General features: G+C 36.6%; 1 protein-coding gene and 1 long non-coding RNA gene across 11 annotated transcripts in view; one reads left to right on the forward strand and one right to left on the reverse strand.

Moving 5' to 3' along the window:
- mical2b (microtubule associated monooxygenase, calponin and LIM domain containing 2b) overlaps positions 1-26,936 on the reverse strand; it is a 58,105-nt gene that overhangs the window by 4,265 nt on the left and 26,904 nt on the right. Inside the window, exons 12-29 of one of the 10 annotated variants that reach the window (XM_044123670.1) lie at positions 26,383-26,530; positions 25,705-25,904; positions 24,108-24,202; positions 23,724-23,792; positions 23,504-23,632; positions 22,641-22,802; positions 22,267-22,533; positions 22,050-22,172; positions 21,215-21,583; positions 20,730-20,831; positions 20,520-20,612; positions 19,409-19,595; positions 19,204-19,277; positions 18,817-18,892; positions 3,512-3,667; positions 2,879-2,929; positions 1,779-1,879; positions 109-333 (exon numbers count right to left, since the gene is read on the reverse strand). In XM_044123670.1, coding sequence (XP_043979605.1) covers positions 109-333; positions 1,779-1,879; positions 2,879-2,929; positions 3,512-3,667; positions 18,817-18,892; positions 19,204-19,277; positions 19,409-19,595; positions 20,520-20,612; positions 20,730-20,831; positions 21,215-21,583; positions 22,050-22,172; positions 22,267-22,533; positions 22,641-22,802; positions 23,504-23,632; positions 23,724-23,792; positions 24,108-24,202; positions 25,705-25,904; positions 26,383-26,530 — 2,627 coding nt within the window. Of the gene's footprint in view, positions 1-108; positions 334-1,778; positions 1,880-2,878; positions 2,930-3,511; positions 3,668-5,369; positions 5,668-16,507; positions 16,593-18,816; positions 18,893-19,203; positions 19,278-19,408; positions 19,596-20,519; positions 20,613-20,727; positions 20,832-21,214; positions 21,584-22,049; positions 22,173-22,266; positions 22,534-22,640; positions 22,803-23,503; positions 23,633-23,723; positions 23,793-24,107; positions 24,203-25,704; positions 25,905-26,382; positions 26,531-26,936 lie in introns of those variants that run through there. The other 9 variants (XM_044123672.1, XM_044123671.1, XM_044123675.1 and 6 more) reach the window with 9 other exon arrangements.
- Positions 9,495-18,859, forward strand: LOC122835006. The gene is made up of 2 exons (XR_006371255.1): positions 9,495-12,293; positions 12,423-18,859. It is a non-coding gene; the product is annotated as an uncharacterized LOC122835006 (long non-coding RNA).

Here is a 26,936-nt window from a genome sequence, read left to right on the forward strand (position 1 = left end):
TGAAATTAATTTCTCTCACATTTTTAAGTCTTGATCTCTAAAGGATCATATGGGAAAAAATATTAAAATCCTGGAACAAGTTTTATCTTTACTTTGTGAAATCCTCACCTGATCTTCATGCTGGGAAGTGTTTGTTGTGTTGCTGTTAATGGGAGTTTCTTCTGGATTCAGACCCTCTTCCCAATTCAGAAGCCTCTCTTTTTCAGGCTGGGATAGTACCAGCCGCCTCCTAGGAGCCGATGTGCTGGAACCTGATTTTATTGCAGCCAGTGGCTCATCACTCTTCTTACTTTCCTCAGAGAGAGTCTGTGCTTTTGGTTTTGGTTTTGGCTTCTAAAAAAAAAAAAAAAAAAAAACCCCAAGGAAACTAGTTAAAATTAAATTATGTTCACTTTACATCATGATCTTGAATTGCTTAAGTTTTTGTTTCCCCTTTTTAATATTTTCTTATTTCCTTATAAGCTTTAGCTTAGTGTTTTAGAACGTTCAGGCTAACATTGTAAAAAAGAAAGTGTTCTTAATGTTTTGCCTGGTGAAATAAAATTTTAGCAAACTTTCCTTGGTTATTTTTATTATTTCATCATCTTCCTTCTTATTCCTTAACATTCTTTCCTCAGCCTGCCTGCTTGGTCTCCCCTCACAGCTGAACTCTCTTAATTTTGATCTTTAATTTCTCATTTAAAGATCAAATTAAAAATGTAAATACTGTATGCAGTATAGTTCTAGTCAGTTCATCTGTACTTTCCAATACATCCATTAGATTTTATTACTTGAAACAAATATTTCTGATTTACAAACAAACATTTTATAGCCCTCAACAGAAATTGCTTCTCATTCTTCAGGTGCAAATGCCACAAGCTCAGGGATGTTTGAGGGCTCGTATGTTGAAATTGTCTTCCTCAAATTCCACAAAAGATTTTAAATCAGATTTAAAAACCATTCTCGGATGTTCTTAGGTTTTGGTTTACTAAAATGCTTGCTTGAGATCTTTTTTCTTTTCTTTTTTTTTTTTTTTTTAGAAAAACCAATTTAACTTGTCTAAAGACAGCATCCCATTCTTTAAAATGTTCTGGGATTTCTGGGAAGCCAAGAAGCACAATAGAAAATAAGGACTGCCAGATGATTTTTCAGCAATTTCTTCCACAGCCTAGCATGTTGTTAGGTATTCCATAGGGCTTAAACATGACAATGATGCAGCAAATACCGTCTCTTGGCATCTTAATTTCTAGAACTCTTTACCAAACGCTCTATGGCTGTGATAAAATGAGCTCTTTTCTTTACTTTCTTTGCATTGTGTGATTACGGTCTCCAAAGGCTTCATTATGTTTTAGCTCTAATTTGGGACATAAACTGACAATTTTACAACATAAGCCTTTAAAAAAATCTTTAAAAATCTTCAGTTAATACAGTTGGGACAGCACTGTTGGGAACATTATGTTTTGAGAGGAAAATGGTTTTGTTTGTCTGCTTTTACACAGCTGTCTTACCAGATTTCCTACTGTCCATCATTGTCATCTTGGACAAGACCAAATCATGTGATTAAGCTATATTAATGTCATCAGTTTATTTATTTTTTTCTGTTTTAACTCGTTCTTTGGAAAAGAAAGCAGTTTTTTTTTTTTTAATTAAGAAATTTGTCCTTTGAATGAGCTCAAGGGTACTAGCAGTTTTGATTGCAACCTTTGCATAGAAAACCAGTGCCTTGTTTCACACCCTCACACTACATTCAAGTAACCTGGATGCAAAAAAAAATGAAGATCTATTTAAATGCTACCCACACTGCGTGTCTCAGTTGAGGTGATTTCTTCAAAGTCAGAATCAACTTCAGGAACAGTTTCTGGTCTTGAGCGGAAGTGCTTGATGAAGATCAGAGGGAATGCTGTGCACAAAGAAAACAAAAAACACAACATTGTCAAAAGTTCAGCAAGTAATTAGATGTTTCTGGCTCTACTTCTACAGTGAGTCATTTTAAACAAATTATATAATGTAAAATTCCCATACACATGCGTGCACACACAAGAACTCTCAAAGATTGGGAGCAGAGTGGTGCTGTGGTTCTCCCCCAGTGACCAGACACGTGTGCTTTATATCAAAGTGACATTTGTGAAAGAAGATGGTGAAAGGCACAAACAATGAAGTCAAGTAATACAAGAAGAAGAAAAAAACTAAAATAGGAGCTTACAAAAGGTTAACCAAATTAATGCTGAGAGACTAAAAGAAAATTAAAAAAAGTTGAGCTATGGCGACATCTAGAGTTGGATATGTAGCAAAACAGTTTTTAGTACTATTGGTTCATTCTTCTTCAATCACTAAAGTGTGTTTTTAAACATCATATGCTTAAACATCATCACAATAATTTGGAATATCATTGAAAAAAAGATTTGAGTAATTCAAATCCAAAACGGTAAACTGGCATTATGTAGATCCATATGATGATTGATCTTTAGTGTTTAATAATTTGGATAATTTGGGGGGGGTACTACCCAGACTAAAAAATAAATAAATAAAGTCTCCCAGAACATGTAAACTATGAGCACTTAGTAGCACAATGCATCTGTATTACTTTTGGTCTTTTACTGAACACTGGATTCAAGGAATGCTTGTTAGTTACGGTTCTACCAGAAAAAAAAAAAAAAAAAATCAGATCAGCATTAATTGACTCTGCAGCTTTACAAGCCACATAATACAGCCAGCTGTTAATAGTGAAACAAGGTAATACTTTCTATGAGCCACAAAGACATCAAGCAAAACAAATGGTTTACATAAAATAAGATAGAGGTTAATAACAAATCATAGGAATCAAAGGTTTAAGCTGTTTAACTTTGCAAGCAAAGAGAAGTAAGGCAGAGTCAATACAAACATTTATAGGGACACTCACTTGCTCGAATCTTTCGTTTCCATCGATTATTATGTTTTGTGTTAGAGTGACCTGCAGACCAAATGCAATCAAATGACCCGTGAGGAAATGTTAGGATTCACCCTTCCCCCTATCAAGAACAGATCAATAAGCCAATAAATACAAGTATGAAAACCCAAATTAAGGTCTCACTGTGACTGTAGACCCAATCTTTAATAATGCGTCATTGTCTGAACCACGGTTGGTTCAGAAAATCCAAAAAAAGATCATCTGAACGACGGAAGGTCTTTAACATAAGTCCATTTGCCTTCTACTCGAGCAGTTAGTTTTCTAAAGCCAAAGTCTTTGTCTTCAATTGGTAAGACAGAGATTTAAGGAAACGTGGGACAGTTTTGTCAGAAGATTTTTAGCCCAGAGAAGATAACAATAAACACTTGTTGAAACACCTGATTAGTTCAAAACCCACAGACAAAATGACAGAAAGACACAGGATTAGGGACGTTGCACTAAATGGATATGTTGAGAAACTTTCTCAACAGAACAACTTAGGAATATTAAAACCAAGATTCTCCGTCAGAGAGGCCAGAAAAATTGGATTTAAACAGTTTCTTCAGTTTCACAAAGTTAAATGTTGGACTGCATTAATAGCTGTACCTTTAAGGCCATCCTGGTTTCTGGCTGCGGCACCTTCTCCCTTTTTAGGGCCGACCATGCAGGAAGCCTCCAGAGCATCAACACCCATTTCTGTACCCTCAGGAAGTTGTTTTACATCTTTTTTCAGCTGATCTGACTGCATGCTGGTTGCCTCACCTGTAAATAATTATAGTGTGTGGGCACAATTTTTTCCTGACTCCAAACAAACATTAATTGTTGCTGGACTGACAATTACAGTGAAAGTAAGACAGTACACCCTGTTAATTCAAGAATTCATCAGGATTACATAAAAACAATATGGGCCTGTATTCTGAAAGCTTATAAAGACATTATTTTAGTAAAATTCTGAGAATTTGTGGAATTTTAAGATTTTTCTTCCGTCTTAGGAGAGTTCACAGCATGACACGATGTTAGAAGTAGTGAGGAGGATTTTTAGTGAACCTAAGAGTGTCATACGTAGTGACGGTTCTAGGCTCTTCAAACAGTAGGCACCGCTTCTGTCCTGTTTATTTTTCACATCTTTTTCTTGATTTTATGTTGGTTATGCTGCCAGAACCAAACAAATTTACTCAAGCAGGCAATCTCATTGAATTACTGACAACCGAGCATTACATTAATTAATACAAAATCAATGAGGTAGTGAAATTGCTAGCATGGCTAGAAGCTGTGACAAATCAAAAAAATGATGATGTGCATAAGGTGCAGTCAGACAAGTTGATCCTGTGTGGCAATTACAAACTTTTTATAATTTACTGGATGATTTGTACTCTTGAATTTATATTTCAAACCTATAGTTTCATTTTTATTATGTTCTGATGTAAAACCTTAAAATTAAAAGAGGGTGTACTTTCTTCTTACCATGTATGGCATGCATTCTCACATATATTCACGGTTACTCTAATATATTTAACAACATTTTTTCAAGATTTCACAAGTACTTTCAACCTATGTATGTAATCCACATAACACATGAACATCTTCTCCTCTAAAAGTCACATAAGCTTATTAAGCAACTGGTGGTACAAAAAACAACAACAATCTGCAGTCTACTTTACAGAGTCACAGTGATATAATTTCATTTACAAGCACCAGAAAGTTACACACATTTATATATATGTATATATCATGTGTACTCACAGAGTAATGAAGTCAACAATGTACAGAATCTTTGCAGAGGTGATTCCACTCGGCCACAGCAAAAAAATAAAAAACATGTTGGCAAAAACATTATCCTGGTAGGAATACTAGACAACAACGCCTTGTTTTGTTAATGAATCGGTTTTTACCGAGTGTTCTCATTTTGGTTAGATTTTTTTTGCCTTTTATTTATGAGAAAAAGACAGAGAAAAGGACAGAAAAGACCCATTAGTAAAGCCCACAAGGAAACCGATAGAAGCATACTGATGAGATTCACTTCAGTCCTGTTCAGATTGGTTGGGGTCAAACTCTATAGCTGAACTGTGTTTTTTCTATATGCTAATTAAGCTTTTGCATGATGGCCTGCCTTTCTCTGAGGCTGTTGCATTTAGGAAATCTTCAATTTTGTAACACTTTATCATAAGATGGATAGAATTATACCCACTTAAGTTGCTGCAAAGCTCAAGCATCTGTGTCTTCTTAAAAAAACATATATATAAAGCACGCGTTAATTGTTAAAGGCTGTGATCATGAGCATGATTTGTGTGGGTGATGTTAGGTCAACTCAAAGAGTTGGAAGAAGAATTTACATTAAACGGCTTACCAAATGTGTTAATTTTGCTGGTATAGAGAATAAGTTGTGTGAATGAACCCCATTGTGAAAATTTGGTCTTTTGGAAATAATGCAATTTAACTGATGGGTAACAAATAACACTGCAAATGAATATTGCAATCAAATACATTTATTTGTCAATAATTATATACACAGCTCCTAAATATCATAAATTAAGCAATTTTACAAAATTTGTGTATAATAGGCAAAACAAAAATGGACTGACAGGCTGCAATGTTACAACTGTGAGATAGAAATCGTACCGCCAACATGAGGTTTCAGGCAGGGTTAGACGAGAAAAAAAAAAAAAAAAAAAAAAAGCTGCTGTCTAATTATTTCCTGACCAAAGACTAAGAGGTACATGAGAGAGATCTGGAGAGGTGTGAAGGAATGGGAAGGTCTCCTTCTGAAACAGAGGGAACCACAGACAGACCACACACATGTGGAGAGATGGTCAGGGTGAAGGCGACATGGACAAGCATGGCACAATATCAGCGTTAGAAAGGTTGTTCTGGATAACATAACAGTAAATGAATTACTGAAAAAGTGTTTGCATGTTCATCATCAACTTTGGAAAATGGTCTGATTTTTATAGTGCACTTCTTACATTTCTTTTTTGATTAAGTCACATGAAAAGGCCAAAACTGTGAAAAACCTGATGAGAAGTCAATACTGTGTTTCCAAAGCAGAATTAACTTTTGGATACAATTGTCCCAGAGCTTAAATGCTGCTGTAAGCAATCTTAAATTATAACCAGGATAGGTACTAAATCAAAGGCGTAATGCTGCGTTATCTTTGTATCCTGAAGTTGGAAATACAACTAAAACAGCTCCTTAAATCAGAATCCCTATGAATGTTGTACGAGCTTGAGATGCACACAAAGTATTAAGATTGCCTTCAGTTTATTTTATTAACTAATTTAAATACTGATTTAAGTGTTTAATCTAGAGCAGATAAGAATAATAGACAAATCTAAGTTTGTCAAGATGCCAACAAAGAGAACAGATTGCTACTAGGAAATGCAGCGTTGTCAAATATTTTTAATGTGTTAAAAACAACAGAAAAATTAGGAAAACCAAGTTTGTGAAAGTATGACATTTTGAAATTTAGGAACATTAAATTTTGACTTCTGCAATAAGTTGAACAGCGCATTACTGTCTATAAACTCATGTCAAGAATAGGTTTTCTTGTAAATATAACAGTTCCAGAAAGAAGGTTTTGTGGTGTTGCTGATCTCAAACTAAGTTATGTCAGAGCAACATGAGCAAACCGTTTAAGGAGATTTTTACACAAATCTTTGTACTTTTTTTTAAATTTAAACGGGGAATAGTAGTGTAGCAAGCGTATCTATGAAACTAACTGACTACATTGATAGCACAGCAGCATTTTATTTGGCTTTGGTTTATTAATGCGATTTGATAATAATTTAAAAATAGTGGCAACTACATACATTGCTGAAACATTTAGAAATTGTTGAGACGCTTATCCAGGGTTGCACGTGTACTCATGCACATACAGCTGTATTTCACACATAGTATGTTTCATTTATGCGCAGAGAGCTTTTGGAGGAAAAGAACTTGACCTTGCATGTTTCACTTTCAAACAAAAGGCTTTCAGTAGAAGTGAAACTTAAGCTGACACCATGATATCATAACATTCCTTAGCTGACGTAGTTCATCAGACGACCCGTAAGGCGTGTCTTAGATATAAAGAATGGATCGTCCGTTTTTGATCAGATGCTGTTTAGTCCCGGTGTATTCACATCACAACAAATTAGCCTGTGAGGGTAAGCGTCTCTTTCTTTTTAGCGCTAAAAAGAATAAAATAAGTAAAGTCTGATTATTTGTGTTTGACTGATTTTCTGCACGTGTGATCACATGCTTCCGATTCATCGATAATATATTTAGATCAACAACTTGGTAGCGTAGAGGATGGTTACATGTTGACACACGTGCAGAGTTGTGCAGATTTGGCCAGCCGTTTGGGCTGCTGCGGCCTGGCCGGACAGTGTAACAGCGTTGGGCCCAAAAAATCTAGTAAGGAAACTTTTTCCTTGAACGCATTTGCACTGTCTGTTGTGGGGCTGCCTAAAGTTAAATATCAGACGTAGTAATTTCTGTGGGGTTAACGGATTAAGCTGATTTGTCGGTGTGTGTGTGCGTTCGTACTGGCGTTTGTTGTGCTTCCGTTTGTTAGTCAAAGTCTCTCATATTCATAGGAAGTTAATTAAAAACAAAATCAAATAAAAATATAAAAATAATAAAATATAACAAAAAAAGTTTGGTGATTGGCTTATTTAGTGAGAGGTGGCCGTCTCCCCCTTGTGACACTCACACACACTTGGCAGGTGTGCGGGTGCGTCGGACGCGACCAAGGGTTTGGCTGGGTTTTTGTCGGTTTTTAAGTCCCGGAGAAGTGACTAAGCTCCAAAAAAGAACGCGTAGCCAATCTGTGCCCGTTAGAGAAACACAAAAAGTGGTGATAACTGGCCATCATAGGAAAAGAAAAAGAATAAGAGAATAAAGGTTTAGAGTTCATCGCGATCTGTTCCTGGGACGAAATATAAGTGAAAAGAGAATAAGAGAATAAATGAAAAGAGAATAAGAGAATAAATAAAAAGAGAATAAGAGTTCTTTTGTGTGGAAAGAACCTACAAGAGTTAGAATAAAGAGAACGTCCAGGACTAAAATAGGAGCTGAAAAGCGGGGATCCTTTTATGTGTACTTCTCTGTTTGTTTGTTAGCTCCGCCGCCGAGCGGAGTGCGTGTGTGTCAGCTGTGTGTGTGAGAGCTGCAGACGTTTTGCTCTCATGTGTTGCTTCTCTGCTTGTTTAATGTTGTAATATGTTTTGAAACCATGGTTGGCGTTTGTGAACTTTAATTTGGGGAAAAAGGTTTTAATTTTATCAGTTGTGTGTCGTCCCGCCGCCGTGCGGACAGTAAAAGGGGTTTGACTTTGTCTGTGGTGTTGTCTCGTCGCCGTACGAGCAGGTGCCGCTGTGCCCACTAAACAAAACATAAGGTGATTTCGGAATTTGCAAAATGGATAGTGACTCCAGGGATGAGGGTTACGACTCAAAGTGGGGCACAGGCCCTTGGGTGACTCTCGGGGAACAAATAGACGGACTAATGACTTATGTGGCGGAACATGATGAATTTCAAAATAAAAGTGGAAGAACAAAAATGAAAACAGAGACACAGAGGCTCTCCGCCGTGTGTGTGAGTAATAAATTATAACAAAAAAAAAAAAAAAAAAAGGCAGGGAGGAGAGAAGAGGTGATTCTTGCTCCAGGCATGGCAGACGAGGTCGACAGGAAGAAATTTGATTTAAAAGGGGGTATAGGACCTTTGTTTATGGTTGGTGAGCAAATAGAGGGAATAACTAGCATAACTAGAAGAAAATCTACAATCACTAAAATTTCAGCAAAAGATCTAACAAAATTTATGCTACTAAATTTCACCAACTTAAAATTATCAGAGTCTAAGCTAATAATGATTTGTAAACTTTCTCTCCTTTATTAAAAAAGAAAAGAAGGAATATTCCGGTAATACATGCTAGTTTGAAATTAAATTGAACAGTTTTAAGGGCTGAAAATAATTGAGACTGAAGTGTTTATATACCATAAAGTATTTGTTGCATTTAAACTGAACAGTTAATTTAGAATTTCATTCTATAAATGAATTGACATTTTATTACAATGGGTGAAGTGCTCTAGCAGCAGGTAGTTCAGTTACTGCTGGATTCTAACATATGTCTGAGATAGTTTTAATAACAATAAATAAATACATGAATGAATAAATAATAAATAAAAATGTGCGCATTACCTAAAAACAGGAACCTGACAACTAAAAGATAATATTAACATATTAAATATGTTAACTAATATTGGAAATTTCATGAAGCTTCAATAAAATTGATAATTTGAGCATAGGACAACAAGAAAAGCAGACTGAAAATTTGTGACTAACTGAAAATCAGATAAATATTTATGTTTCTGTTTGTGCTGCTTTGGTTGATGAAAATTAGTGTGATTATGAGAACAAACAAACTGTACTCAAGCACTGAGTAACTGATGAAGTTATTAATTATTTAATAAAGAATAATTATAAAAAGATGTCTACTGCTATAAAATAAAAGATTAAAGGAAACTTTGATTTAAATAACTGGTTACTTCAAACTGATGATTGTGAATATGAATAACATTTTCTAGACTAAAGTTTAAACTAGGTTTGATTGATTGATTGATGATTATTAAATTCATAAAGAAATATTGAATTAGAGGATTTTAGATTTGGTTTAAATTTAGGACGGTAATTTTTGTTTAAAAAGTGTAAAAACCCAAGAAAAAAACAATGTTCTGGAGAGGAGCGAACTTTGGGTTGTGTCATCTGTCAGGAATCAGACAGAAGTGTTCCACTTTGATGAATTTGACAACATCTACATGTAAGATTTCTAATTAATTTCTTTTTTGCTGACACATCTCCTACAAACAATATAACTGCCAGGTAAAACTAATAATTTGTGAGCGTGCCATGCACACCACAGGACAGGATGAGGCTCTATAAGGGACATAGGTCAGCTGATCAAATGTTAAATAACAAAAGCAGCAACAGGATAACATAGAACTGGAATCCTCTTAAATTAAGATAAAAAAGAGCAAACAATAGATAAAATTGTTCTAGCTGACATGCAGGCAAATGCTCCAATAGCAAGATCACAAATGAGAATAATTAAAAGGGGCAACACTGAATGATAATAAATTTTTTCAATTAAAAATAAAAACAGAAAGAGGCAGGAGTTTTCACTAAAAGAGGCTGAAGACAAAACAGGCAGACTGCAGAGACAGAACTCAGGCAAAATGAAAACTATTGGGTTCCTGACAGGGACAATAACATAAAAAGAAAATTAAAAAAAGGGTCATTGCCACCAGCTCTGAACACACTAGCATAAAAATACAGACTTGACTATTTTCGTTTTGGGCAAAATCAAGAACATGACTGCTCTTAAAGGGCCAGTTGTACCAGAATGTATTGATAAAAGCCATTCACAAACTGTTAAAATATCACGCATTTCTTAAATATCATTGAATTTTTGTGATTTTTTGCAATAAAAAGTGTTTGTGGTAGTAATTTGGAAATATTTGCACTTATTTATAACGGTAAATTTGACTTTTTATTACTCGCTGTACAGGTCATATAATGGGACATCAATTAGGTTTGAGGCAGCTGTTTAGTTCAAGTAAGGAAGTTTCACATTTTTTTATTAAAACTGCAAAAACTCCCAATTATTTGCTCAGAAAAGTGCAGGGATTTGTTGATTTTGGTGAATTTCCCTGATAATTCTAAAAGAAACTGGAGCGACTGATTGATATAATTTGGCAGTAAACGGATAGAACTGCATTAATTTGATTGATGACATAATATTTAAGCACACTTAGTGTTTAGTTTAGAATCTGGAGGGCCGCACAAACCCACAGCGGGCTGGATTTGGCCCACGGGCCTTCAGTTTGACACGTGCTCTAAGGGGATATATCCCGTAATAATTAATATCACAGAAGGAACTTTGACAGTCAAGGGGGAACTGCTACCCCACAAAACTTCAGGAGTCCACACTGGGAATAGAACCCCGAATTGGACTGTATTAGATCAAACCCCATCCTCCCCAAATCCCATGGTTTGGTCCCAGCTAAATATTATATCTAGAAACCTGGCTCAGACAAACTACAGTTAATCTTAAAGGTCCATACACAAACTTAATTGAAATGCTTAAAGAAGCAGTTTTAAAAGGCGTCCCTGGATATGTTATGCAGTCTATAAAACACACTCAAGATCTTGCAGGGTGTGAACATGTGAGATGGAAAAGACACTTGCTTCATCACCTCTTAAAGGCGCAGGACGAATAAAATAATAATAATAAAAAAACTGTCTTAAGGGCTTAGACACTCTGACGCTGAAACTCCAATTGCAGGAAGCAAAACAAAATTACATTAATTAAATAAAAGTAAACAAGAACATGTGTTGGTTGCAGCAGCATCTTCTCAAAATAAATCTACACAGGGTAAAATTCCAAATTACTGGCAAAACTCTAATCATACTGGGGGGGGAACTGGTTCCTCCTCCTGCTTTTTCTTTTTTATATCCTCAAACAGATACAGAGCGTTTCCTCGTGGACGGGGATGGCGTTTGGCTGGATGTGGATGAGGGCCATGGGGCAAGGTCACGGAGCACGAGGCCAAGGACCAAAGGAACTTGACGTGCTACCAGTGCGGACATTTTGGACACTGGGCCAAACACTGTGTGAACATACCAAAGACTGCCAGGTATGATCCCCAACAATCCTTATGTGATTCCTGGACATTGCTTTCAGGGGAATACTGAGGCCACACAGAACATCTACTGACACACTGCTGAGGACCCCAGAGACAATGTGGGTACAGCAGACCCCATGTTGTCTGCAACAGTGGAAGGAAAACACACAGACTTCCTGGTTGACACCGGAGCCACACATTCCACTCTGAACTCTGCTCCTCCTTTTTCTCTGACATCAAGAACTGTGTCTTTAACAGGGTTCTCAGGGACTGAACAGAGTCTGCTATTCACGATGCCTCTGACCTTCATTTTGGGTAATCAGAATATGAAACATTCTTTTGTAAGTTTTCCTACGACTCCCATGAATTTGCTTGAGCGAGCTTTGCTGATAAAGATGGCAGCAACAATCATGTGCTCGGCTGATGGACTAATTGTTGCATTTCCTGATGGCACCTCCCTTCGTTGTGGAAATTTCCAAACAGAAGGACAGTATCTGATCCAGCCAGTGGTGTCTGAGTTTGCTGACATCTATTGAGAACTTTTAACAAATTTACCCTACAGCAGCCTAATGTCAACGTTCATGGCCTGGAAGCCCTGGCTCCTGTGTCTGCGCTTCTGTGTTCCTCCTCCGGATCCGCCATGCGTGGCCCTGTTCTGCGACAGAGACGTCTCTGAATGGTACCAGGAACCTTTCCTTTCCACTTTGAAGGAAACAACCTGGCAGGTAAAAGTCTCGGACATTTATGTAGCCCCTGTTGGTGTAGCTGCTGTTGTCTCTTTCGCAAAAAAAAAAAACAAAAAACAATCAGAATGGTATTAAATGTCTCACATTTCTCTCTGTTTGCACCCTGAGCACCAAGTGAAAAAATTGGGCGTGACGATGAAACGTTCCCTGGCAGCCACAGATTCGATTGCCACAGCAGCACTAGGTTTGTTTTCCTCCCGTACTCTTTACACATGTAATATCTGTCATTCAGGGTCTGATCACATAATAAATCTTAAAGGAAAATGTACTGCAATTTTCCATAAATCAGTGACCTTAGACATTCTGATGAGGCTCCTTGGTTTGTAAAAGTAACAATCTTCAAACATATTTCCCAGCATACCTACATTTCTTAATTAAATGGTTTTCTTTATATTGTTTGGTAAGATATTCAAATTTAATATGTCATATTTCCATTAACTGTGAGCAGAAAATTATTATCATTACTAGAATTAAAGACTTTAGTTAAAATAAATTAACATCTGATATGCAATACATATAAATATTTTTAAGACGGACTATTCCCTCATAATAGAATTGATTTTAGTTTAATCAGGTTTTGCAAGATATTTTGCAGGACTGCCCACTAGACCTTTTGCTTGCTGCACCAACTATGGAGACCTGCGTTAAAGCCACCTCAGTTCTTTGAGGATATTTCTGTAACAAAACTGACTGTTTTGTTTCAGAAAAAGGGGGAGGAAAAGGGCATCACCCTTGTACGCAACAGGCAGCTGGGATACCCGATACAAAAACTGAACACATAGTCATGGGACATTCACTGAGTTTCACCATGACAGCGTTGAGACAACAAACACTTTCCAAAGTCCTGAAAGCTCCAAACATTTCATTCACACACCAAGACATAAATATGGCAGACTGTTTTTCAGAAGGAGAACCACACGTGTGTGCAGACCTGGTGGCAAAGACAGACAAGGTAACACCAGAACTTCAAGCAGCTCCTCTGCTGGGACCAGAGGTGAGACAGTTCTTTACAGATGGTTGTTGTTTCAGAAACAACACACAAGGGTTAAGAGCCTGGAAGAGGTGGTGAGATGTCAAAAGGGGGCGTCACCTGAAGAGAAAAACGTGAAACAAATGGGTGCTGGAGGGGCCCAGATGGCAGGTTAATTCTGCCTCCTGGGAAAATAGAAGAGCTGCTTCAAGAAGCTCACGGGGTTGGACATGTTGGGACGAAACAGATGATGCACAATCTTAAAGAGTGGTGGCACCTCAAATGATCCACATGGTGAAACATTTTGTGAAAAATTGTTCGGTGTCCAAAGAGATGGACACCATCTCTTTGTCCAGGAAAAGAGATGGTGTTAAATTCTACTGACATGATAAACCCGTTGCAAGACAAAAATATTTGCTGATTTGTGTTGATGCTTTCACAGGATGGCCTGAAGCGTGGCCAGCAACAGCAGAAGATAGTGAAATCATCATAAAATGTCTAATCAATCATTACCTCCCAAGGCAAAGCAGAATGAATGAATCAAAATTTAAAACAAAATTGGCTAAGGTTTGTGCACAAACAAAATTAAATTGGGTCGATACATTACACAGGAACCAACTTGTTGTTAGACTGATTAACTGCAACAGCTCAATAATATCAAATGTCTAACTGTGTGGCCTGCACAGCTGGACGACCCAGAATGTACTGAACCTGCTTCTTTGATTCCATCTGACATTTGGGGTTTTTAACTGCATGTTTAATTTGACTAAGTTTCAACAGCCCTCTAGATGTGACACTTTAACAGCTTTATTTCCAGTAATCAACAGCGGAGCCCGGATGGTGCCGCTATTCCAGTTAAAGATAACTATGTCTGTTTCAATTTTACAACAGGTAACCGCAGTGTGGGCCGGATCCCTGAAAGTTGGTGTAACATCAAATTCCCAGGGCACTTAATAGGCTAGAGATGGGATATTTTATTTATGCAGGGGTAATAAACTAATTGAGAGAATATAGACTGGTGTGACAGGTGTCTGTGCTATGGTGAGACTTAGAGCCTGTGTCATCATGGTAGGTGAACAACAACCTCTGAATCACAGCATCTTTTCACAGGTCAAGTGCAGCGCAACTGTGGAGCTGCAACTTTCCAGATTTTAAATGTAAAAAGTCCAATCCTTTCTCGGTGTGCCTGGATGAAAATGAGGCATCTGGACACACGTAGAAACTGGTTGACATCAACAGATACTAGACAACACAATTTTGAATTAAGTTTGTAGATCTCATTAAAACAAATTAATCCTGTTGACTTCTTACGATTTGGCCAGTATCATTACATTGTGTTAAGACTGAATTTTTATCTAAAACATTGATTGCCAAGTTTAAAATGTGTTTTCATTTTGTTCACTAAACATATTTCTTTTCAGTTGGTAAGTTTGCATCTCTTTATGACCACTAACTACTTTCACATTTTGAACTTAAAGATTTCACCGCTCGAGTACTAAAAGGGATCTTAACAATACTTTATTTAGGATTTTATTTGTCAGTATTATATCTAACATTTAATCATTTATCCTATTTTCATTAAGTTTTGGCTTATTGAAGCTTGCATATTGACTAACATTTTATTCATTTTGCATTATTCAATTTATAGTTTACCGGCATTCACAGTATTAACCTCACATTGTATTCTATTTACATTTTATTGTTCGTTCAAGTTTATTTTTGAATGTACTCATTAACTCATTAATTTCAGTTTATTGTGCAATTTAAACTGGTTTGATATTGATAGGGTTTGCTAGAAGACATTGTCTTGATTAAACTTTGTAGATTGCATTACAACTCAATACTACTGAATTTTAATGATTTTTATAGAATAATTACATTGTACTTCTACTGAATTTTTGCTTATAACATTGATTTGCATATTTCAAATGTGCTTGTCTCTTATTCTGTGCATTGCACATGGTTTTCATCTAAAAAAAGGGATCTGAAAATTTCTTTGTTTACGTTTAAAATTTTTAAGCATCATCTAACAATTATTCATTTTAAGGTTTATCTTCGTGACTTTTGGTTTAATAAATCAAAATTTTCACTAATGTTTATTCATTTCTCATTTTACATTTATTTTTAAATAAAATCTAATGTTTTATTCTTTTCTTCATTTTGCATTTCTTTTCAGGTATTAAATAACATTTTATTCATTTTACATTTCAATTACCATTTATTCATAAATTTTTTAAATAATATTTATTTATTTTTTATTTATTTTTTGTTGAATGTTCTTTGTTAGCCTGTAAGAGGAACACTGTGGTTTCTACCCGCCGCCCAGGGCCAGGGGGCGCTCTGTTCGATTTTTACCCCATAAGAATGAAATGAAATGACAACAACAAACATCGTAGTGGGCCCGGGGAGTTTTCCGAACAGTGGGCAGTGTTTCCTCAGGATGTGTGATGCTCCCCAAGCTGTTCGATGTTCTATTTGTGGTCTCTTAGAGACCAAAAGGGGGAGTTGTTGAGACGCTTATCCAGGGTTGCACGTGTACTCATGCACATACAGCTGTATTTCACACATAGTATGTTTCATTTATGCGCAGAGAGCTTTTGGAGGAAAAGAACTTGACCTTGCATGTTTCACTTTCAAACAAAAGGCTTTCAGTAGAAGTGAAACTTAAGCTGACACCATGATATCATAACATTCCTTAGCTGACGTAGTTCATCAGACGACCCGTAAGGCGTGTCTTAGATATAAAGAATGGATCGTCCGTTTTTGATCAGATGCTGTTTAGTCCCGGTGTATTCACATCACAACAAATTAGCCTGTGAGGGTAAGCGTCTCTTTCTTTTTAGCGCTAAAAAGAATAAAATAAGTAAAGTCTGATTATTTGTGTTTGACTGATTTTCTGCACGTGTGATCACATGCTTCCGATTCATCGATAATATATTTAGATCAACAAAATACTGTAGGAAATGGCATCAAGTAGTTTATCTAGCAGCTAAGTGATTGTGGCAATTCAACACAGGCACAGTATTAGGTTTGGTGTTCTAGTCAACAGTGCACAATGCTACAAATATGATTTATAGTCTTCAACATGCCAGGTGCGGTTCATGCTGGTTTGTGATTAGTTATCTTGGTTAGTTGGGAAAAAAAAATCAGATGGAACTACAAAAGGCAGCCAATGCAAAAGCAGTACAACAAGATCTTATGACCAAATCTGGCCAATCGTCACCTTCACTGCTGGCAGGAATCAGCCAATCACAATGTGCAGCATTGGAAAGTTGAAACAGACTGAACAAAATGAAGTGAAACAGAAGCTGGAAGACAAATTTTGGATTGGAAAATAAATTAGATGTGGAAAAAGAAGGAAAAAGGGAAACAAAGTGTGCAAAGGTTTTGAGAAAAACATCAATAATACTGTAAGATTTAGGACAATAAAACATATACAACAATAAACCAAACATAAAAGTAACCATCAGTTACAGTGCATCACTTAAAAAAGGATATCACTTAACAAAATAATTACAAAATAGACTTTGTAAATAGGCTTTTTAGCTACATGAGAACATCCGTCTTAAAGATAAGGCTCATTGTTTTGGTTTGCAATAATTCTTATTATTATCTGAAGTATAACTGGAAATGAATATTTATTAATTTAAGAAAAAAAGAATTACTTCAAAAAGAAAGTAAAAAAAAATCACAAATTAAATGTTCACAATAAAAAAATAATAAAAAGTACCATGTTGATGCTAATACATTTGTAAAATTCTAAAAAACAATTGTTCTAAACAGCCTACCATAAATAATGAGCCTTTAATCTTAAAAAGTGTGAAATGTATCTTTATAGCACAATGTGTAAATACTAGAGCTTTTGATGACTTAAAATCCTTTCACATTTGATAATGAAAAAAAATAAAATACTGTTTTGGCATTTCCATTGCACAACTCTGGTGGGCAGTGTTAGAAAGCAGACAACTGAAACAACAAGTTCTCTCACATCACTGCCATAAAATCAAAATCATAACAGAAACCACACTCTTTACAGAATTTTCTTGGTAAGAATTAGGACATGTTCCAGGTTACAATCTTGTAATTCAGGAAAACGAAAATTTTAGGCAACTATAAACCCTGACTAAACAACAAAATTAGATGAATCCACATCCTGGATCCACATCACCCAAGACTTATGGAGTCACACTGTGGAGTGAAAGTTTCCTGGAGCATGCCCGCAAATCAGATATTAATTAAGCAGGGGAGAAAACTCAGGCCAAAGGAGTTTTTGTTTGACATGCGGCTAGCAGGTTCTAGAATAGCTAAGCTAGCTCGCAAAAGAGTTGAAGCACCAACTATGTCCAGAGTTTTTAGTAGAAGTTTTGAAGCACCTGGATGGGTCTCAAGTAATTAGTGTCTTAGCACAGAAGTCAACAGTCCAAACTTCCTCAGTTTTGGGGATTGATGAAAAATATAAATTTGCTACTAAGCTAGCCAGCCTTAAGCTAACATCAGTTAATAAGCTAGCTACTTTTTTTTTTTTTAAGGAAAGATTAAATATCCCCTATCCAAAATTAACATTCAATTTTCAAGCTCTATGCTCAATGCTTTTCATCTCATCATTGTTCATGTTTCTATACTTAGTAACTTAGTCTATAAAAATTGCTGAAGTGTTTGATGACCCAAAAAGGGTGTAAGGGTTAGGGTTATATACCCAAAAGGAGTATTTTCATTTTCATATTTGCCTTCAATTATTGTTTCGAAACTTCACGGGTGGAACAAATAAAGTTGATCCACACCATGGTCAGCAGACCCAGTGATTTGTGGCACCACATTTATTTTGTAGAGAAAGCCCCAGTGTATTTCAATTTGTAATACAATTTTAAATCATAAAAGTAAATAAGAGAATTTGCTCAGACTAATAGGAAAGTTTAGAGACTTTCAGACTTTTTCCATTCTCTCTAGAAGTTAGCAAGAATCTTAAATTTCCAATTAATTCAAGCTGCAACTGTTGCTGTCTACTGCGGGTAAGATACTGACTGCTCGAAACTAAAGCCACATTTATTATCCACTAAACTTAAGCGGTGGGTCTGAATAAAGTAGGTTTTTGAGATAAATACAGTTTACAAAAAGTCTAAATAACTGAGGAAATTTTAAATGTAGAAAGTGAAGGTGATAACTGGAGCTTTGACTTAAATGAACCACAACTGATTAGGCTGCAAAGAGGTAAATATCCACCTATTAGCCACATATAAGTACATCATTAGTTTCTCTCCTAGGCAAGCCGTTGGTTGAAGATTTGCTGCTGAGCCAGTTGGGGCTCCTGGTAGATTTGTCCCAACATCTCATGCATCATGCAGAGCAGAGGACAGCCAAGGCTCAGCAGCTCAAACAAGAATATATAATCCTGTGAGTAGCTCCTGACGTGGGATCCCACAGCTGTAATTGACTCACACACGCTTCCCAACAGCTGTTGAGGCAACACACACACAGCCCGACCAGCACGCCTCGGCCAGCTCAGACCGCGCTTAATCAAGGAAACCAGGGTACCTGTGGGTTGGACGGCGCCTGTGGCTGAACAGATCCCGCTGTCCATAGACGAGGGTTTCAGGTGGCTTAGGTTTTCCTGTAAAAATCCAGATAAAAATGCAAAAAAATTAAAAATAATTTGTGCACATGCCTTTACTAAAAGTAGTAAATTTGTTTTTATTTTTTACTTCTCAATTTCCAGTTATGTTTGTGAAATAAATTTAGTGGAAAGGTCTTTAGCAACTTTGCAAATCTATTTAATAAGAATTGTAATTGTTTTGTTTGATCTTCTTAAGAATTTTTCACTTAATTGATATTGTTCTATATTTTATAGTACCAATACCTTATTTTCTGCTCTTAAATAGCCGTAAAAGCGTGAAGTTAAAGTTACTTGAAAAGCTATCTTACCGTTGTTCTTCTGAACCTGCCCCAGCTGGTGTTGTATTGACGCTGGGAATAGTGAATCTTGCAATAAAACTTTCCTGTAACAAAATAACAAAACAAATAATAAACATTTTTATAAAAAAAAGTCTGTATTGTGTGTTTTTTTTTTTGTTTTTTACAAATACTCCTTATTTTGATATAGGAATCAGCTATGATGACTCAGACGTACTCTCCTGTGAATCAAATGTGTGTCCACCCAGACGGAGGGTGCAGTTACAGACGTCACAGCGGAAGCACTCGCGATGGAAGAAGTAGCCTTCAGCGCTGAGCCTCTCCATCACGTATACCCGTTTGGAGCAGAAGTGGCAGATGTCGCTGCCACCGAGTCCAGGAGGGAAATCTTTACGCACCACACACTGAGGGCAAAAGACCAGACAAAGGTGAAGTAATAAGAAAAATGCTCTACTGAGAAGTTGCTTGGTGTTTTTCTCCGGGAACCTATAAAAAATGAAAATGAATATTTAAAAACACTGAATCATATCAAATGTCAAAAACAAGTGCTATATGGGGGGCAAAGAACTTTGAAGGAAATCAATTAGTCAAAAAAGGTAAAATATGCATCAGTACTAATTGAGAAAAGAAGCACAGCACACCAACAGCTGATAAAAAAACAAAAACAAAACACAAACACAAAGGCAGAAACAGGTCACTATAAATTCTAAAATTAGTGATAATTTGGTCTTTACTTTTTAGGTCGGAAGTATTTTGCAATTCTATGAATACATGGAGACATGTTGAAAGGAAGGTTTAGTGTCAGAAGACTGTATTTGACAAACACACACACAACCAGAATGAAAGGGTATGAAAAGTCACAATTAAATAGAAAAAAAAATTACATGAATGTTGGATATCTAGTTAAACCAGACTCCAGGGTAGAATTGAACCATTCTCATCTTCAGACATTTGCAGCTTCTCGAGTTCTTAGCAATATGGAGATTAACTGTCTTCCCCCCTCTAGTTCCCCCCTTCCTGTCAGCCGACTTTCGAATAAGGGACACTAGAGCCCACAAAAGACCCCCTGGAGGGAAAAAAAATAAAAATAAAAAAATTCGGGCTTTAAGGTATGGAAGTAAACATTTGCAATAAATGCTTGCTTTTGTTTAGAATGTGTACACATCTAAAACCATGTTCACACTAATGCAAGTGGAATGTATTCCTAGCTTTTAAATTCCCTAGTTAGAAAACTAAGGTTGAGAAATATTTGTTAGCACATCAAATTTTCACAAATCACATTAGTATCCAGCCTGGATTAGTTTTTTAACCATTTACATGCATCTTACCGGTGGGGCATTGGGCCTGTGGTCTGTCTCATAAAGGACGGCCAGTTTCTGAGCTTTAGCATCTATTGTTGATGATACCTTTCCAACTACTCGCTAATATTTATACAAAGAAGAAAGAAAAGACAAATGGGAGTGGAAAAAACAGAATTTATCAAAGGTTATAGTGATGTGCTGTTGAATTGTGTTTGGACTTAGGTTTAGTACTTGCACCTCTTTATTGTAACTAGGAGCTCCAGAGGGACAGCTCTCAGAGCGAACAATTGATTTTGGATTACTTCTTCTGGTGCGTTCACCATCACTGGCTGCAGTGCACTAAATGAACACCACACAGTAAAACATCAGTAAGGCATTGTATACTACATGATCATAAATGTTGGTAAACTACCTATATATAATATATATATATATATATATATATATATATATATATATATATATATATATATATATATATATATATATATATATATATATATATATATATATATATATATATATATATATATATATATATATATATATATATATAAAGTGTGGAGATTCAAAAAACTAGAATTAAAGTGGTTTAAAATTTTGAATTAAATTGTGTTTTCAAATATTTTTAAGTAAAAATTATTGAATATAAAATAAAAAATTATCTAATAAATATTCAGGAAACAAAAGTATTTATATAAAATAACCAAGAAACCTGTTACCTTAGTGGGATCCTTCTCAGCTAGTTTTAAACTAGATCCACAAACCCTCTGTTGCTCATTTTCCACATTTTTTCTCCCTTCGAGATTAGTGAAGACATTCTGAGTTTTACCAATGCAAGACGAAGAGACAGAAGAACATGTTTTGTTGCTGGATGTGAATGTATCAGGATGAGAAGAAGAGTTTTGCTCAGTAGTTTCAGATTCAGAGCAGGACAGAAGAGAAGAGGTCACTTTAGGTTCAGAAGAGAAACAGGTCTGAGAGACGGGATCGGGAACAGGGTGGACCACAGGGAACATGGTGGAGCTTTTAGATAGAGACAGAGGAGGAGGAGATGGTGTGGAAGGAGAGGAGGAGGTAGATGACTCCACCTACAGAGGCAAAGAAACATGGATGTTACAGACCAAGGAGAACATCAATAACTTGTTTAATGTAATGTAATGTAACTATCAACACTTTCAGTCCATTGCTACCCTTACAGGATTTTGGAAAAAAAAAAAATTCTAATTATTTGGGGAAAACTTTGAAATGATGATTCTGTAAGGTAAATCTCTACCTTAAGTACATCTTGAACTTTGTGGAGGAGTAAGGGTATTAAAATTAACTTGTTGTCTGGATTGTGTAGTTTTACAGATTTCCTTATTTCCCCGCTTTTGATGCATATTTCTGCCAAAGCAGTTATTTATTTTGATATTTGCATATTACTACATTTATTGTTGATGTTAACATTCTCCTCCACAGTCATCTAATTTTAGAGAGCCTAAAGATGCTGAAATGGGCAAAGAAGTCATGCTTTTATGGATCATTTTAATACCAGCATCTGATCTGATACAGAACCTGTGAAACAGATAGAGGAGCAGGTAGTTTGTTGGACCCATGAAACATGGTAGACAGGAGGACAGCTCTCTCTTTTATACTCCTGCGTGTAAATTCTCTAGTCGACAACCTCTGATTTTTAGTCTACGGAGAAAGTAGGAGGTAATCAAAGCAGGAAGAAATAGAGTGAGATAGTGCATACACGGTAATGTGTATTTAAAGGTAGGATTAAATTCACCTTCTGCTCAGATGCATCATATGACGGATCAGAGTCCGAAGCGGACAGATCAGACACACAGGTAGGATGGTTTGGGGAGACTTCTGTGTTTGGGGTGTGTTCTGTGTGACAAAGTTCAGAACCAGGAACACTTACAGGGACCTGAAAGTGTGAGGGCGATGGAGAACGACTTTGGCTGCTCTGATCAAAATATGAATTAGAAGAGAGGAAACTGGTCTGCTGAGAAACAGAACTGGGATTCTCCAGCAACCGAAGGTAGATTGAAGGCTGGAAACAGGAGGATGAGGAAGGGACAGACAGGAGGACAAAGGATGAGTTCACAGAAGTTAAATGGACCTTTTTCTTTTAAAATACAGGGAGATACAAGACAATACCTGCCATTTGGGACGAGATGGGGGAAGAGGAGAAAGAGGTTGGATATATTTGGGTTTAGCAAAACGGGGGTTTTCTTCCTCCTCCTCCTCCTCATCTGAAGATGGAAAGGTGGTGGAAGGAGACAAAGGAGGAGAAAAGGGAGGGCTAGATGGGTCCTTGGACTGTTTCAAGGATAGATAAGCAATAAAAATGTTATAAAATGTAGAATAAAGGAAACAAAAACAAAGACCAAAACTAACAAAAAAAGAAAATATAGGTGCTAAAGTTAAATGTCGTATAGGAAGAAAACATATCATTAACTATATTGATGAAAATTTGCACAAATTAAACACAGATGGTCGACAAAATAATTTTATATAAATAATTTTTTATATAAAATATTTTTTATATAATTTTTTTAATAATTTTTTATATATATATTTTATGTAAAATATATATAAACCAATTATATATATTTATAATTTTACATAAAAGTGAAAGAAGCCAGTTACCTATTCCAGTTACTGGCTTCACTTCAAAAGTTCAAACTTTTACCCAGAAAAATTTATCTTACCTCGTTTATCAATTACGGCTCATCATTAATTGCTTTACAATTTAGAAAGACTTGGTGTGGTTGCCAACACAGCATACAGCAACAAACACACACACACGCACACACACACACACACGCACACACACAAAAAGACCAAAACAAATAGTGCCAAAAACCCTCAACTACGTACCATACTTTTTATATATTTGAGCATCAGGTAGTTCTTAAATGTTTTATAAATGTTCATAAATGTTTGCCTGGCACTTTTGTTCTAGTTTTATTGCTTCAAAAGTGTAACTAAATAAACTTGACCTCTAATGTTATTCTCACCTTGGTGTGCACCTTTGCTGTTGAGGAGTTCTCCTCAAACTTGGCCAGCAGCTGAGTTGCCATGGAGCGGACCTTGTTCTCCCGCAGTTCTCCATCTTCACCAGCAGGTGGAGCACTATGGCAGGACAACTGAGGCCAGAGAGTGATTAGTTGCTTTATTAACCCAAACCCTTCAAGTTTTATTAGTGCTTTAATCCAAAAGACTTTTCCAGATGAATACCTCTGTGAGGTAGCCGCTTCCTTTCCGTCTGCGTTTGTTGACAGAATCATCCTCTGCTTTCTTCTCATCCTAGAGGAGCCCAGATTACAGATTAACTCACAGAGGGACTAATACACCTTGTATTTAAATAATCCCAGCATAAAAAAAACAAGCATGCCATCCATTGATTACTTCAAAAATAACTTTACGGTCTTTCAGGACAATAGATACCAAACTTTAAAAGGAGATTGCACTGAGACTGTATTGCACAACTTCTCTACCTATGGCTTCTCTAATCAAATGCTGAGATTTGAAGGAGTACATCGATATAATGGCAAACTGCTACACTGTTGGGATAAAAGATAATGCCTTGCATGCACATCAAGGAAATGTAAACATTTTTACCCTGGGTATCCTCTTCCTGGGTAGAGGCAAGTTCAGCACTTTGTGGTTGGATTTAGGTGGATATTCTTCACCATTTTCATCTGGCTCCTTGGGGACTGTGGAACAAACAAACAGTAATTATTGGTCATCAGTTTCAGGAAGCATTAATGTTGCAAAAGAACATGTGACTAAAGTTAAAGTCTCATAATATATAAAACATAACACTATGATCCGTACACATTCAAAACGCGTGAATGGGTGAATCTAGTGTGAAGAGCGATACTAAAACAGGCCATTTACCAATACAAGTTAATCGCCTGAATTTTTTGTAAAATTTATTATTAAAATATATAAAGCTGAGACATCTACACCACTTACTCGTCAGTTCTTCCAACTTTTGTGCAACACCTGTGAGGTTTGACAAATGGGCTTGTCCTAAGCCACGAAAATTATCTCTCCACTGGAGAAGACATTTTGTGTCATTATGAAACGATGGAGACATTGAACTCAAGAGAAGAGCAATCCAAAGATCAGGGAAAGGTTTTTGCAGTGTCAGAAGCCTAAACAAATGCAAGCATTTATTATTTTACTGTGGTTCAAGTCTCTGGAGGAAAATACTGTCTGATTGGAGAAGGGTGAGAGTTTCACTCAGCAACTGAAGTCAACTACTGCAAGACTGTTTCATATAAAATTGGTGACTTTATAATAGCTACTTGTATGAAGAAATGGGATAGCTGAAGCCAGAACAAGTACTTTCATAAGAACAGATAGCAATATTGCTGAAGTAGCAGTTTTCAGAGGCGGCATCTGAATTCTTACTGAACATTTGAGAGTAAACTAATATTTACAGTGGAAATTATTTGAAAATAATCTTCTTTTTTTTTTAAAAGAAAACAAAAACATGCAAACTTCATTCATGTCCTAATAAAACCAACCAACCTCCTCAATAATCTGGGAGCAACGTCCTACCAAACGGACTGTGAGAATGCTCATTTACAGTCTGTAATTTTTCCTGGCTTTCAGAGGTTTGAATTACAGGGGCGATGCAGAAGTCTGCTGAACATTTATAGCTACATATGAAAACTGAAGCTGAGGCAGTCGCCAGCAGTGGTGGAGCGAGCAGAGAGGAAAGCCTCTGGAGTTACATGGATGTGACCGGATAGGCTTCCACAGACATAGCATGCATACCACTATGGTTTCTGGCAGGGACCAACCTGACCACAGTTGTGTAACATGCAACTGAAGCCTGTGTGGCAGATAGAAAGGAAAACGTGCTCACAGTCCTTCAGGCTCTACAGTGTTTTGATAAGGTGCTGCATTTGTCATTTGCACTGGCTAGATAGGAACGTTTATCATTCAACAGGAAAAAGGAGAAAAAGCCGGAGCAAATTTTTCTCTGTTAAGTCAACAGGATTTGATTTCCTCCTCAGACACTTGGACTTAGAAATTCTGACTCTTATTTTAAAAGAGCATTGGAAAACAAGTTGAAAATTTCTGATATCTTTTGTAAATATTTTGAAATTACCTTAGTAAAATTTCCCTCAAGCATTTCAAGAAGCTTGTCCTAACATCTCTGAAAAACGACATGAATCAACACACAACTGTTACAAAGACGGACCATTGTTGTTCAGCGATGACTTCCTGAAGGCCTCAAAGAATTTGGAGAGGTAGAGGACCATCAGCAGCTTGTCTGGTTCAGCTCTGGCAGCCATCTCCTTTCCTGTAGTCACTGGCTGGATGCCGAACTCGCGCTCAGCCACGTCAAACGCCAGCTGGTTGTTCCTCGCCACATCCTCCTCGTTCAGGGAGTCAAAGTCACTGAAACAGACGGAGGATGAGATCAAATGTGAGATTTGTTTATATCCAATTTGTATTTTGAATTTATTGAAGAGACCCAATTAATTTCGAGTTTTTATTTACTTAAAGAAGCAATTTTCTTAGCTGTTAGTAAGGAACAGACCCAACAAACAAGAAGTGTCAAGTCAGCCTGTTTATGACAGATTTATTTCCGATATTTTCTGAACAGAGAATTTGCAAATTCACATTCAACTTTAAGGTTTAGCAAACTGATAAATGTTTCAGAAAAGGTGACTTTATAAAACCTCAGGGATTCTTCATACTTAGTTAAAGACTCATTTCATTTGAAATAAAAGTTCCGAACACAAAATACTGTTTGCATTATGTTTCGTAAAGGATGGGTATCATCCTGAACATTCAAGCAGACCTTGAACCACAACTCATCATTTCCACACTCGCTTCCTGAATGTGCCGAGTGTCCGTTTGTGTGCATCCTTACATGAGTTCAGGCCTCTGCCGGTGAACGAGGGCGCACAAGGCCAGACCGTTCCTCCAGGATGATGTGAGGTTGGTGACATCCACTCCCCTGTATCCCTGAGTTTGATTCTGACACCAGGTTAGGAGTCGACTAGGTCGCACCTCAGATTCTGCAGGAAATAAATGACATGCTGGAACTTACAGTCAAGATTGCCGCAGGGCGTAAAAGGAAGGAACAACATTTTCACGGCAGAAAATGTCCCTGGATTGCTTTCCCCAGTGTGTTTTATTTTTGTACGAACTGGAAAGTTTTCAGAAATGGTGTCGACGCTGTAATATTCGAACTGTGTGTTCTTTTGTACTTGAGCCAAGTGAGCTGGTCCACTTTCTGAAGCTAAAGCAGGACCAACCTTGGAAATAGAGCAGAAACTTATCCCGATATGTCCTACTTAGAAAACAACCAGGACTTGCATACTTTCATGCAATTTGACAAGCCAAACAAGCTTTCCATCCCATATCAGGATTTGTTTACAGAAGAGGTGGCTCCGTTATTAATGCAGTGTACAAAAATTTAAA

This window comes from Gambusia affinis, linkage group LG08 (genome assembly GCF_019740435.1).
Source record: "Gambusia affinis linkage group LG08, SWU_Gaff_1.0, whole genome shotgun sequence".
Classification (NCBI taxonomy): domain Eukaryota; kingdom Metazoa; phylum Chordata; class Actinopteri; order Cyprinodontiformes; family Poeciliidae; genus Gambusia; species Gambusia affinis.